Source organism: Mus musculus, chromosome 2 (assembly GCF_000001635.26).
Source record: "Mus musculus strain C57BL/6J chromosome 2, GRCm38.p6 C57BL/6J".
In the NCBI taxonomy this organism is placed as follows: Eukaryota; Metazoa; Chordata; class Mammalia; order Rodentia; family Muridae; genus Mus; species Mus musculus.
This window is the reverse complement of record NC_000068.7, coordinates 49,673,107-49,687,403: the sequence shown is the minus strand read 5'-3', so window position 1 is coordinate 49,687,403 and position 14,297 is coordinate 49,673,107. Positions and strand designations below refer to the sequence as shown.

The following is a 14,297-nucleotide window of genomic DNA, read 5'->3' as shown; positions in this document are numbered from 1 at the left end:
CACCTGGTCCACATCTGCCCAGTCAGCAACATTTACAGATTCTCACAGACACCTGGTCCACATCTGCCCAGTCAGCAACCTTTACAGATTCACACAGACACCTGGTCCACATCTGCCCAGTGCCCTGAAGGTCAACCACTTTCCCCTCGATTAATCCTCTTTCTCCTCCAGGTCTTCATCACATACTGCTCTCCTAAAAGGAACTTCCAAGTCAACATTTGAGTTTCCAAGAGCAAAACCCCATATGGACAGAAGCATTAAAGACATGCCACCAAGCACTTGGTATCCCAATTTCTCAGCACATCTGACTCCTGACTCCCTACTCTACTATAAGCAAAAGGAATGCAGAATTCAGATATGCCTGGCTACTCTCTCATCTAGCTCTTCTGGCATGCTGCCCTCATCTATCAAGAATGATAAATCAAATGATGTATTGTGTGTGTGTATAAATATTATTAGCTATTTTCTTTATTTACATTTCAAATGTTATCCCCTTTCCTAGTTCCCCCTCCGAAAACCCCCTATCCCTTCCCTCCTCCCCGTGCTCACCAACCCACCCACTCCTGCTTCCTGGCCCTGGCAGTCCCCTATACTGGGGCATAGAACCTTCACAGGACCAAGGCCCTCTCCTCCCATTGATGACCAACTAGGCCATCCTCTGCTACATATGCTGCTAGAGACACAAGTTCCACCATGTGTTTTCTTTGATTGGTGGTTTAGTCCCAGGGAGCTCTGGGGCTACTGGTTAGTTCATATTATTGTTCCTCCTATGGGGCTGCAAACCCCTTCCGTCCTTCTTAGAAGGGGGAACAAAACACCCATGGAAAGAGTTATAAAGACAAAGTGTGGAGCAGAGACTGAAGGAATGACCATCCAGAGACTGCCCCACCTGGGGATCCATCCCATAGATAACCACCAAAACCAGACACTACTGTGGATGCCAACAAGAGCTTACTGTCAGGAGCCTGATATAGAATTCTCCTGAGAAGCTCTGCCAGTACATGACAAATACAGAAGTGGATGCTCACAGTCATCCATTGGATGGAGCACAGGGTCCCCAGTGAAAGAGCTAGAGAAAGTATCCAAATGATATATTTACACTGTGTTTTAGTTTGGTTCTAGACACATTAAAAATGGGGTTGGCCTAACACTCAGGGTTTACTGCATAAAATTAGTGCAGAGTCAATAGAATATACGAAGTGTTCCCTGCAACAGGAAGGACTCAATACATGTTAGTGTATAACATTCATCTCCTCATAGGTCCTCACTGAGTTGGGGTGGGGCTGACTTGACCTAAGAAGTTATAAGACAACACCCTATTCCAGGCTACTACCTTACAGTATCTTAGGAAAACGGCACCAAATACCTGATCACATTTACATCACATAGGTCATCATAAACACCAACAAAACAGACCACAGCCATGAGCTCTACGCTGCAGAAACTACTGGCAAAAGAATCCCTAGGATTAAAGGACAGATTTTCTTGCAGTTAAATTGTACTACCCCACTCAGCCAATCAAGACTTTTCAACAAAACCTCCAGGGCTCTTGAATAACCCATGGTAACCCATAGCAGATTCTTCTCTGGTCCACTACCAGAGAATGACTGGTAATCTAAAAGTCATTTATACTTTACTCAAATGTGTTTTCCTAGATGGTTCTCTTCCAATAGACCATCTTTTACTGATTCCTGACTTAAAATCAGCCTGCCAAAATAACCCGGGGCAGGGAGTACATGTGTGATACTAAGTAGGATAGGCATTTGCTATGGCAAACATATATGCACACATGGAACATATGTGTGGTATATAGGGGGGGTGATATATGTGAGATATGTGTCTATTGTGTGGCAGTATGAAAAGAGTTGTATGTGTTTGTGTGTGTATGTATATATATATGTATATACATATATAATGTATTTGTGTGTGATGTATGTATGTAAAGGATGTCTGAACAGTAAGTATATGCTCTGTGTGACATATATGGAATGTGTGTGGCATATATTTAAACATGTGGCATACTCCTGTATAAGTAGATGTGTCTGTGTCTATATAATGTATGTGGGAGATGTGTGTGATACATGGAGAATGCCTGTGTGACATATATGGAAAATGTATACTATATACAAATGACTATCTCTGTGTGTGAATGTGTGTGCATATGTGCATGTGTGTAAAGATCATACTGCTTCCAAATGAAGCATACATACACAGATACAATGTGGTTACCAGGCTATGAAAAAAGGTGAATTCAGTGATCATGAAGGCCCTTCCAGCTGAGGTAGTAAATATGGATTCCTTAGGAGCCCCTAGAGTGTGCAGGATGATTGAGATCTAGGCTGGGCAGAGGCTGTGGACAGCAGGGGTGAGCTGGCAGCAGCAAAAACAGGAACTGAAAACAAGCATGCCCTATCTGAGACAGGCAAAGTACACTATGGCTCAGGGATGAGAGAGGCACAGTAAACAGGGTGGGCTGCTGTCTATCGCTCCACCAAGGGAGTAAACAGGACACTTTACAGCTGTGCTCTGTACAACTCTCTCCAGAAACTTTTCCAACTGAATGCAGCTTTTCAGGAGCAAGTCCCGAAGGAGAACCAGGACATGGTCCGCTGGTCACTCAACAAGACTCTGAGTCCTCTGCCGTGGTCTCCTGGATGTGCACAGTTTCCTCAAACACTGGAGATGGGAAAGCAAGAGGCCAGCAGCATTTAAGCACCATGTACTCTTCATTTTGTTCAGAATCATTAGGAAGGTTTGCGAGGTGGCTGGAGAGACCACAGAATTCCTATAGCTTCCAGATGTCCCACTAAACAGGAAGAAAACCACAAGGTGCGTCCAGCCATCTCTCTCAGCACACTGAGTACAGGGATTCATCCCTTCCAAGCAACAGACCAAGTAGTGAGACAAGTCGCACTCTCAGCCTGTCTGCAGCCAGCCACCGGACATCCTCTCCACCGACCTGCACATTCTCCTGAAAAGTCCACCTTGCATGATGGTGCCTACCATCCTCAGGACCAATACTGCCCAATGAGTCCTATTTTATCTGAAAATCCCCCTTAAATGCAGTATCATGAGAAGCTAATCTTTCCAGTGTGATGGAGGATTGTGTGTTGTTCTCTTTTAACAGAAGATAAGGGCAACACCACTGGATATCAGACCCAAAATTGGGGAATTAAAAGAAAAATGCTTTAAAATGTGACAGTCTGCTCACTTGAGAGCTAGCATCCCTTCTGAATGCTTTTGAAAGAGCTCTGTGTGTATGCTGAATATATAAATCCTCCTTTCAGAAGACACAATGCCTGCAGAGCATTTCTTATTTAATTGCATTCCAGGATCCTGAACGTCTGTTTCCTACAGTCTACATCTTTAGCTTGCAGCAATCCCCCTTCCCCTGGCTTCCGCTTAACAGACCCCCTACCCTCCTCCCGCCTCTCAGCACCCACAGAACAACAGGATCCAGCATGGGGGCTGGGCAACACGGAAAAGGGTCAGCCAACTCCATCCAGCATTAGGCGAAGGTCACAACCAAGAGAGGTAACTCGTGATGACTGACAAACATGCATAGGTGACAGAATCTGGGGAACTCAGATGACAGAGGCATGGAATCCAGCTCCTCTGAGGTCCCTCAGGAGTGTGTTCCCCCAAAGGCTCAAATGTCCCCACAGCAGCACAGGACAGCCACAGTCTTCCCCATTAGCGACTCCCACTCACTTTCCTCCGACATCTTCCTCTGCAGAGCAGTCTCTCTCAGTGTCTACAGTTTTTATGACACTTAGCAAAATACTTTACTTTTGTCAATGGTAAATTAATCCCAAAAGCTTAGAATTCATTTTTGTAAGCATCCCCTAATAGTTCGGTGATTTAAAATACTAAAGGGTTCTTCTTTCGTGTTACATAACACCTTACTCGTTTTCCAAAACCTAAAAACTGATGGGTTCCCTCTTGAGACCCTGAAGGAACACTCTCTCCCTCTCCCTCCCTTTCCTCTCGGTCAGTCCTCCATCCTCGGTCTTCAGCAGAAGTGGAGCTGGGAAAGTGTGCAACTACAACTTCACTAGTACCTGCAAGGTCAAAGCCCTTGAGAGAAAAGGAGGGGGGCAAAGTCGGGGCATGGCAACACCAAGGCCAGGTCTTCTGGAATATGCTGCTTAGGGAGCGAGGTGCATAGACAATTCGCTAATATAACCCATGTGCTGGGCAGTAGTTAGTCCTGATGGAGAAGAGGAGGCAAATGGGCCTCACGTTTCTTTAATTTGCACAGTCTCCAAACCGCTTGGTCTTCTGCAAAATGGGCCAAAGAAAGTCAACACAACAGAAATGAGATCCCCAGCACCCCAGCCCACACTCCAATCAGTGCACAGAACATCAGAGCGCCAAAGAGTTTAGCCCCGCGCCTTTGAAATCTCCTCTTCAATAGGAATGATTCATGAGCTAAATCTATTCTGCAGCAGTTGTCTCAGGGCCTGTTCCCAGGAGGGATTCATAAATGAAAAAACCTTAGTTTGAAGGATTAAGGATTCATCCTACCCTGCTGCTTATAAGCTGAATGCTCCAAACTCACTCTGTGGTTCCATTTCATATAATAACCTTCCTCTCCTCTCCTCTCCTCGCCTCTCCTCGCCTCTCCTCTCCTCTCCTCTCCTCTCCTCTCCTCTCCTCTCCTCTCCTCTCCTCTCCTCTCCTCTCCTCTCCTCTCCCTCCTCCCTCCTCCCTCCTCCCCTCTCCTCCCCTCTCCTCTCCTCTCCTCTCCTCTCCTCTCCTCTCCTCTCCTCTCCTCTCCTCCCTCCTCTCCTCCCTCCTCCCCTCTCCTCTCCTCCTCCCTCCTCCCTCCTCCCCTCTCCTCCCCTCCTCCTCTCCTCCCTCCTCCCTCTCCTCTCCTCCCTCCTCCCTCCCCTCCCCTCCCCTCCCCTCCCCTCCTCTCCCCTCCTCTCCTCTCCTCCTCCTCTCCTCCCTCCTCCCTCCCCTCCCCTCTCCTCCCCTCCCCTCCCCTCCCCTCCCCTCCCCTCCCCTCCCCCCCTCTCCTCTCCTCTCCTCTCCTCTCCTCTCCTTCTTCTCCTTGCCTTATGTCATCTCACCTGTCAGGTAGGCCTGGCCTCTAGAGCAGTAGCTTTCAACCTTCCTAATACTGAACACTTTAATATATATAGTCCCTTATGTTGTAGGGATCCCAACTATAAAATTATTTTCATTGCTACTTCATAACTGTAATTTTGCTACTGTTAAGAATCATAATATAAATATCTGATATGCAGGATATCTAATATGTGGTCCCCAAAGGGATCACAACCCACAGGTTGAGACCTGCTGCTTTAGACAAATTATCCAGCACCAGAGACCTCAGGAGCTCCTGGTGAAAAGCAGAAAAGGGGGCAATAAAGAGTTCCTGTTTAGAAGCTAGCCTGAAGCCACAAGCTCCCAGTGAGAGCATGAGTGAGGCCATCCCTTCCACTGCTTACTCAGTCCTGCTGAGTACCCGACCAGTTCACATCAGAAGGGGCACATCGGTTCATAGGCATTCAGGCTGTGGGCCAAGTGGACTGGGACCTACTGGAGAACCTAGCCCCAAACACGCAGGGTGGGCAGAGCCACCACACTGGTACTGTTTTAACAAATACTTTATGGGGCCTCTTCTCATTGACAGCCACTTTTAACACGCGTTAACAAAAACTAACCAAGGCTATGAGCGTAGCTCAGTGGCAAATGTTTGCTTAGGATGCATAAGGCACTGGGTTCAAGTCCAGGCAATGAAAATAAAGAAAAAAAATCACAAAGATTAAAAACAAGTACAAGCAATGAAAATTCCTGCTCTGGGAAATTGCAGTTTTTGCTAAATTCATCCAGTGCTACAAAATCTTCAGTGTTCAAAGGAAATGGAAAAACCACAATCGTGAAAAAGTTAGAATTTTGTGAAATCATTCCATCTTAAAGATAAATTCATATATACAGACATACCTAGATACATTCAAACCGACAGACACCATGCAAGTCAAATAAAAGTCTGCTTGTGGTCCAAATTTGGTCTAGAATCCAACCTCTTTAGGTCTCTGACCTATAGGGTTTTGCTTTGTTTTGTTTTTAATTTATTCTTAAGAGACTGCAGTTCACCCTAACAGACAGGACCTGTTGCAGTCCATAAGACTCCACACCACTAATTACCTATTCATAATGGTTGTAGCAGCAGTGATGTGTGTGTATATGTGTGTGTGTGTGTGTGTGTGTGTGTGAGAGAGAGAGACAGAGAGAGAGACAGAGAGACAGAGAGAGAGAGACAGAGAGAGAGACAGAGAGAGAGACAGAGACAGAGACAGAGAGATGCTCTGAGGCTCTAATTCAGGGCCTCCTGCAAGCTAGGAAACTAAGCCATACCCCCTATATCTGACTTTTTTTTTTTTTTGTCCTGGTGCTGATAGTTTATTTTTTGTGTACATTAGGCCATGAATTCATATGGAATGGGCTCCAACAGCTCAGGCTCTTTTCCGTTAGTCCTCACAGAGTGCGCTTCTCTGCGTGGCGCAGGCTGGCGCTTCAGCTGAACCCAGGCGCCCTTCTCTTTGGCTTCCTTTTTCTTCTGGTCGTTCTCCTTCACCCACTTCAGGAAGCTGTCTTTGCTCTTCAAGTGCTTGATGTGTTCAATCCGCACATTGATCCTCTTGGCCAGAATTTTGCCCTTAACTTGCTTATTTACAATGATGCCCACGGCATGCTGGGTGACATTGTAGACTCTTCCAGTTTTGCCGCGGTAGCACTTATGGGGCATTCCTTTTTGAACAGTGCCCATTCCCTTTATGTTTACAATATCATCCTTTTTGTAGATTCACATGTATGTGGCCAAAGGAACAATGCCATGTTTCCTAAAAGGCCTAGAGAACATAGGTGCCTCTCCTCTTTCCCTTTGTGTTCATCATTTTGGTGAGTTACTGGAAGATGGCTGTGGCAGCCAAAAGCTATCTGACTATTTTTTTAAATGAAATTTATTTTTTCACTTGGACAGACAGCTCAACCAAGGTTTTTTAAAAACTAAATTCTTGAGATTTTACTGCTCATTGGCACTTTAAAACTCCCCAAGGACAGAAGAGTCTGGCTGAACCTAACCACCTCTGCTGTCACACCCATCTCACGCTTTGCTGACGCTCTCACACCTCAGACACCGACAGTGCAAACTTACCTCCATGGTATGAGTTTTTCCTGATGAAGTCTGCCCATATGCAAAAATTGTTCCATTATAACCCTCAAGGACATCTGCAAGCACAAGAGAGATGAACATTAATTCATTATGCTGCTCCTACACTGGCCTTGGTTGTATGATGTAAGGTTGCAGTTCCTAATGGCCCATCTCTGTCTTCTTACAAAAATGATATGTGCCAACTGCATGTGCTTTAAGTATGATTGTGAAATAAGAAAAGAAAGGAGAGTCTGCTGTCCCACAAATAAGGAGAAAGGGTCTCTCATTTCTGCAGACTGCGGGACTCCAGGGGAAGAGTCTTTTTCGGCTACGTGAAGCTTTCGCCTAGGTGTTAGTCTCTTGAGATTCTTGGAGAGGAAAAGCCAGCAGACTTGCAGTTTCTGGAGATTAGAATAGAATGTGGTGCCTGAAGGTTTGGTCTCGGTCAGCTTAACTCTGGATCCTTTGGACCATTTCCCATGAAGGCCTCACGGAAGTCCCATCACAACAGACTAGAACTAGGGGAGCGAAAGGCACCACACTGCAAACCGAGCTCCAATCACCCTGGAAACTAGCAGGCCTGACTTAAATTTAATGCCTCTGGTTTTCTTTCACTGCCTCACTAGGAGGATAGCCTGGACCCATCAGCATCAGGAATTTCTCTTAATTACACAATAAGTGCACGGTGAAAGCCCACACGCGAGGCAGGCTGGCTTCGGTTTCACACAGGGAGGAGGGGAGCCGTGCGGGTGGGGGCTGCTTTATGTTGCAGAGCTGAAGATCATCGGTGGGAATTCTTTCAGAGCAGCAGAGGTGATTAAAACATATTCCCTCCTGCCTCCCCCTCCTCTCTACAACCATCACAGAAAGGGAAACAATGCATAATTAATATCCTTGACCCACCACTCTGCACCAAGGGAGGAATTCTTAATGTGGTTGATGGTGAGGGCAAGAAGTGCCCTGAATAGAGGATGCTACTTGGGGCCATGTGAGAAAGTGTGCCAGGCCGTCACCTCCATGTATTTCAGATTGGGGTGGTTCCCTCTCCTCTCTGAACCTGTTTGTGCTGACTGTGGTGGTGGTGGGGGGGTGTTGATGGTGGTTTGTTTTTCTTGCTAGGTTTACAAAAGGAAAAAAAGAAAAAAAAAAGCATACCTATTTTACTATTCTGAGATTGTTACAATATGACTTGGGATCAGAGAAGAAAAGTATCGAGATGGGGGAAGGGAGCACTCACATGTATCTGTCTTCTACAAATGGTTTTTGAAAGCGGTTTCCCTAGTAACAGCAGAAAGAAGAGAGAGAAAACTGAAGAAGTCAGTGTTAGGGTTAGAGGTTTAAGCTTCAGTTTCCATGAAAATGTCAACTCCCAGAGAAAAGATCCCCCTGGGGCTGGGGTCAGAGTGCCAGCGTGGTGCGCCTCCACACTAGCATGAACATGATGAGCATGTACTTTGAGGGACCCAAAGAAAGAGGTTCCATCCTACAGTTGAGATTTTAAAGTTCAATGCTCACAACGCAAACAACTTCAGGCCGTTGGAACGCCAGGCACTGTCACAACAGAAAGCTTTTTATTTACTAGAAACTAAACACCTCTCCTCAGACTGAGGCCCTTCCTCCCTCACACTCCTGTGTAGGTCGTGCTCTAGGATTTACTGGTCTGGGCCAACATCCAGCCAGCTTCTGACCTCGCTCCTTTCTTCTGAAGTGTGGCAACCTGCCGCACCCTAAAGGAACCTGACTCCAGAGCCTACGTCCAGCCCACACTCCTTCCTCTGCCATCTTCCTCTTCCTCCAGCATCTCCATGAGCTTTCAGGGCTGTTCTCACTGAGCACAGGACACAGTCTCACCAAGCAGGTAGTTTACAGTCCCTGTTCTCCTGTGTTTACAAACTGAGTCCCCACATCAAGTCTCGGATCGACTGGGAGAGTGTTTCTTTAGAGGGCACAAACACTGGCTTCAGTCCTCAGCAGCCCACAGTCGAGGAGTGATGTCACACACCTATAATCTCAGCTCTGATGAGACAGAAACAAAAGAACCAGACTTCAAGGTAAGCCCTAGCTCTGTGAGGGCCTGAGGATAGCCTGAGCTAAATGAGACCCCATTTATGATAACCTGAGCTAAATGAGACCCCATTTTAAAAAGGGGGGCGGGGAGGGAACATGCCTAAGTGGCATTGGCTCACCTTGAGCTGAGTTACTGATAGGCATGTGGGAGTGTACTCAGAGAAAATCCACACTGAACACAATTTCCTTGCTGTTTTGTTTTGGTTTTTTTTCATAGAGAGCATACAGAATCCACGAAAGCACACTCTGATTGGCCTTTAAAGTACCCAGAATCATCTTACACGTAATACATTTTAGAGAATATCCCAGATCAAAATTGAATGCAGCTGATGTTGCCCTCTATCGACTCAATTCTGAACTAAAAGATAATTTTAAAACATAAGGTCCTAGCCGGGGGCGGTGATGGCGCACGCCTTTAATCTCAGCAGTCAGGAGGCAGAGGCAGGAGGATTTCTGAGTTCGAGTCCAGCCTGGTCTACAGAGTGAGTTCCAGGACAGCCAGGGCTACACAGAGAACCCTGTCTCAAAAAACAAACAAAACAAAACAAAACAAAAAAAAAGTAAGGTCCTGTCGACCTAGGGTTGTCTATTTTCTCGGATTTGAGAGGGTGGTGCATTTGTTTATTCCGAGTGTGTTTTATGGTTAGTGGGGAGTGCCGGCAGAGAACGCCTTGGGTGAGCAGTGCAGTTCAAGGGCTGAGAGAGGAGCCAGCACAGGCTGCTGAGGGACGACTCGAGCACTGGCTTGTGCTGGGCCCTGTGCAGAACCACATACTGCCTCCGGGACCAGCCCATAGCTCCCAACCAAAGGCCTGCAAACTTCCATCACAGTAAATGGCTGATGGTTCCTGGGCTGGAGAAACACATTTGCTTTAGTCTCTGCGGAGCAGAATGACTGTTTCCACACATAATGCTCTTCCAGACAGAAGCGTCCTTTGTGACGGTATCTGGCATGATGGGAGCCCCACACCTCTCAGGCCAGTGTCCGTCTATCCAGCAGCCCAGCAAACCCAGAAGCTTCTGCTGCAGATGACAAGCGGCATGTTATCTCCCAAAGGGGAGGGGAGAGGACAGAGGACGCTGGCCAGCTCTGGCTACAGAGTTCAGAAACTTGAGCATGCACGCATCCTAGGTTCTGCTTACAGCTGAGCCCAGGTCTGACAGGAGCAGAAATGAGTGCTTTGTGAATCACGAATCAAGGTCCTTCACACTATACATCGGTATTCCTAAGAGGCTGCCCAGCCTACTAACCCTCCCAGGGGAGACGGTGTTGTGTCAGGGGCACTCACTAGGCTTCTGACAACAGCTAAAGGCTGCTCCATTGGGATCCCAAGGTTTGCCAGCAAACCAAAGAACTCAAGCTGCCCGTGCCTGCAGAATGAAGACCCAGGCTCCAGGCACCCAAGGCAGCAAACACACACTCCCATCGCAGTAAATGGTAGACAGTTCTGAGCTTGAGAAACACGTTTGCTTTAATCTCTGCTGAGCAGAGTGACTATTTGCACACACTGACCCCTCCAAAGTCTCTGCATTTCAGAGTGGAAGCTCACCCACGACTGACCAGCACAAAGCTCTAAGGCCACAGTAGCTGTTCTTTCCCCTCTACTCTCCTCACACACTCATCCCTACCCCTAGCACTTTGGCCTGTTAGTTAATAGTCCATATGACCTGACTGAAAAAGAAAGGTAAGGCAAAATAGCTCAGAGCCGCAGGCAGTCGGCAAACTAGGTCTCAAGGCCCAGACCCACTCATTCCTCTAGATCTGGCCAAAGTGCTTTATTCTCCAAGCATCAAATTTCACTCTAATAGGGTAGAGAAAGAAGTGTTCACACACCTCATCAACTGAAGCTTTAGGATGCGACATCTAAGGTGCTCGAGAGCAGACATAATACAGAGCATACAGGATAATGAAACAGATCTGAGTGTATCTTCCTAAGTTTAAAGCTGTTCAGTCTGCCCACGTGGCCTCTGGGATACCGTCCAGCATGTCCACCAGAGGGATGCAGACTGCCTCTGGCAACCTCATTTGCCACCGTGTACTCAAAACCCTACACCATTCCTTCCGAACTACCCGAGCGTGCCACATCGTTTGTATCTTCAGGCTCTCGAAGTTCCTGCTGATACTACGGCTATTATCTATAGTCCTCGGGGCCCAACCTTTCGAAGAACCTTTCCTCAGTTTTCCACTCCCTCCCTTCACCCACCAAATCGGCACAAAGTGGCACTCCTCTGTGTGGTCCTGGCATGGTACACACACCCATCTTAACCTACATAGCCTAAAAGCATGATAATGGCATATGAAATGCCTCTCCTATATTGAGAGTTCCCAGCAGACAGTCTTAGATGTTTTGATGACTCCAGTCCCTAGCAGTGCTTATCAGGTGATAAGCACTTAATATTACCTGTATACATAAATAACTGTAGCTTAGAGAAATCAACTGGAAAAAATTTTTTAAAAATAAAAAAATAAAATAAAAAGCGAACAAAAAAACCACCTCCTCTAAGCATTTGTTCAGTCCACAATTGATTGCTTTGGAAGGCAAGGAAGGTCCGGAGTGGCTCCTGCTGACCAGCACACGGTTACCAGGATCTCAGCAATAATATCTGGTAACCATGGAGTTTAATGCCTAGGCACCCACGGGAGCCTTATTTGCCGTGATTATAGTCACAAACCTTACAACCTCTTCCTACAGAGATGGAGAAATCTTCACACTCTTTCAGCCAACAGTTTGAAAAACACAAAGATGCAAGTGTAGGAAATACTGGGACTCTAGACATCTTAAATCAGGCTCTGTAAAGGTCTCAATAGACAATGAGACAGAGCTCATCAGCCTGCGACAGCATCACGAATCAGGTGACCATGCTGATCTTCAGAGTCATTTGATTCACATCTTAGTCTCTTTACCACATCCCAATCCCAACTGAGGCAGGGCTCTGATGACAAGAAGACCCAGTGGTGCTCCATTGTGTACTCCAAGAAGGTCTTGCTATGGATGTATGATTTACCTTACTGACACAGAAAGGAAAGTCATTTGCTCTCGCAGGAGCCTTGGAGGTTACTTTTAAAAGTTCAATCAGGTATCTGTCAAGCCCGGGAAGACAGAAAGGGCCCACGAAAAAGGAGAGGTGAACAGGTCTTAAGAGGAAAGGTGGATAGAAGAAAACAATATGAAGGAGTGAGGATACAGGGATCTGAGGCTTTAAACAGGCATGGAGATAGGAAATGAAGAGAGAGGAATTGGGCAGGGTGAGCTAACCCAAACTAAGGATATGCAAAGAACCTCAATAGCAACCTACTACTTTGGAAATTCATTAAAAAAACAAAATTAAATACACACACACATATATACATACAGAGTTTGAACACAGATAACCTGCATGAGTTGACAATGATCCCCCTATAAGACATGAGTTATTAAATGAAATCTCAGTACAAAGTACGGGATAGCTCACTACAAGTTATTGCTCAGGGAGGGTCTGAAGACCCTGAAACAATACAGGCTTCCGACTGTTCTTGGTTATGCAGCACAACCAGATGATAAGACCGTCTTGCTGAAGACACCAACGCATTGGCTGTACAACATAGAGAACTCAGCTGGACGCTTCCTCCCTGCTGGTTAGCTTGATAGTACCAGAAGGTGCTATGCAGGCCACTGAGGGAGAAAAGGCATCAACGCGATGCCTGCGACCTCCATGCTACAACACCAACTCGCCAGGGAAGACTCGCCTCCAGTACAATAGCAGCATGAAGTTATATGGATAATCACTCGGCTTGGCTTGGATTTGAGGCCTACTTCGTAGAAACGCATTTAAGCCTGATGCTGTAAACCTGCGCTTTGCCCATAGCTCAGGAGGTCATCAGCCCTAGGGAGAATCATATTATTATGTGCTAACAAGTCCTACCATGAAACTGTCTTGTCAATAGTTATGCCTAAAGTAGAGACTTGGAGCTGATCAAAGTACTGAGAATAAGTGTCTCTGCGAGTAACTGCTCAGCCTTCGATGGCATATCTAGCACCCACATTCCCAAAGAATGGGGCTCAGAATACAACTCGGGGAGCCAGAAAGAGCTGGAGAAAGAGTTGCTGTGAAATGCTGTCTTTCAGACATGACATGACCATTCCAGCCATCAACTCACTGCAGCTATGAGATGAGCCAGCATTCCAACAAACATCACTAATTAAAGTCAGGGTTCAAAACAGGGGTGGGAGGGCAAGAAGTAGTGAGGGAGACATACTGGAAGTATGGGGGGTGGGGGAGGGGGGGAGAGGAGTTGAGGATTTCTCGGGAGAGTGGAAGGAAGACGTTACAGGCTCAAATAATCACGGTGTATTGTTTCGTGTATGAAAAGAATAAATAAGAGTCTATTTCTTTAAATGTTTAACAAATGTTCCACTAGGCCTTTGTCATCCTAACAATTTCTTTTTAAGAAGAATAAGGTATTCTCTATTGCTACCAAATGAGTACATTCACGTTATAGTCATTGTGCCCTAGAAACGTCTGCATATCACATGCCGAGCCCTGTTCTTCCAAAGGGTTTTCTTTGTAGATCACCATCTATTTGGGGTAGCAGGTTACCTAGAGTTGGGACAGATATTCACAGGGACTGCTTCTTCTTAATTTAGTTTTTAGCTGATACATTAAAAAAAAACCAAACCAAACCAAAACAAACAAAAAATGTCCACATTAACAGGGATGAGAATGTCTGTCTGATACCTCATATAAGAAAATACATAAGAAAATATCCAAACACTGAAAGAGACCACACACTAGTGAATGAAAACGCAAAGGCGATTACTATTGTTTGTTAATCACTGTAGTTTTTTAAATGGAGTGCATCCATTTCTAATTACATTGGCACAGAGGTAGCTGGATGTATTTAAATGGCCTTCATGCTTAGCACAGCATGTAGCAAATACTGTTTGCTTCCGATAATAAAATTGAAGAGAGAAAAGATGGGAATTCTGGCACATGTGATTAATCTTACTTTAATTTAAAAAAACAAACAAAAAAAAAGCCTATGTCCACGCTCAGCCGCAGGGGAAGGCAGGCCTGAACAGGAGAAAGC

The 14,297-nt window shown here is 46.0% G+C and overlaps 1 protein-coding gene across 1 annotated transcript in view; it reads right to left on the bottom strand.

Annotated features, from left to right (window-relative positions):
- The window catches only part of Kif5c (kinesin family member 5C), a 155,493-nt gene that overhangs the window by 87,375 nt on the left and 53,821 nt on the right, over window positions 1-14,297 (bottom strand). The window contains exon 3 of the mRNA NM_008449.3: window positions 7,166-7,239. Coding sequence (NP_032475.2) covers window positions 7,166-7,239 — 74 coding nt within the window. The remainder of the gene's footprint in view (window positions 1-7,165; window positions 7,240-14,297) is intronic.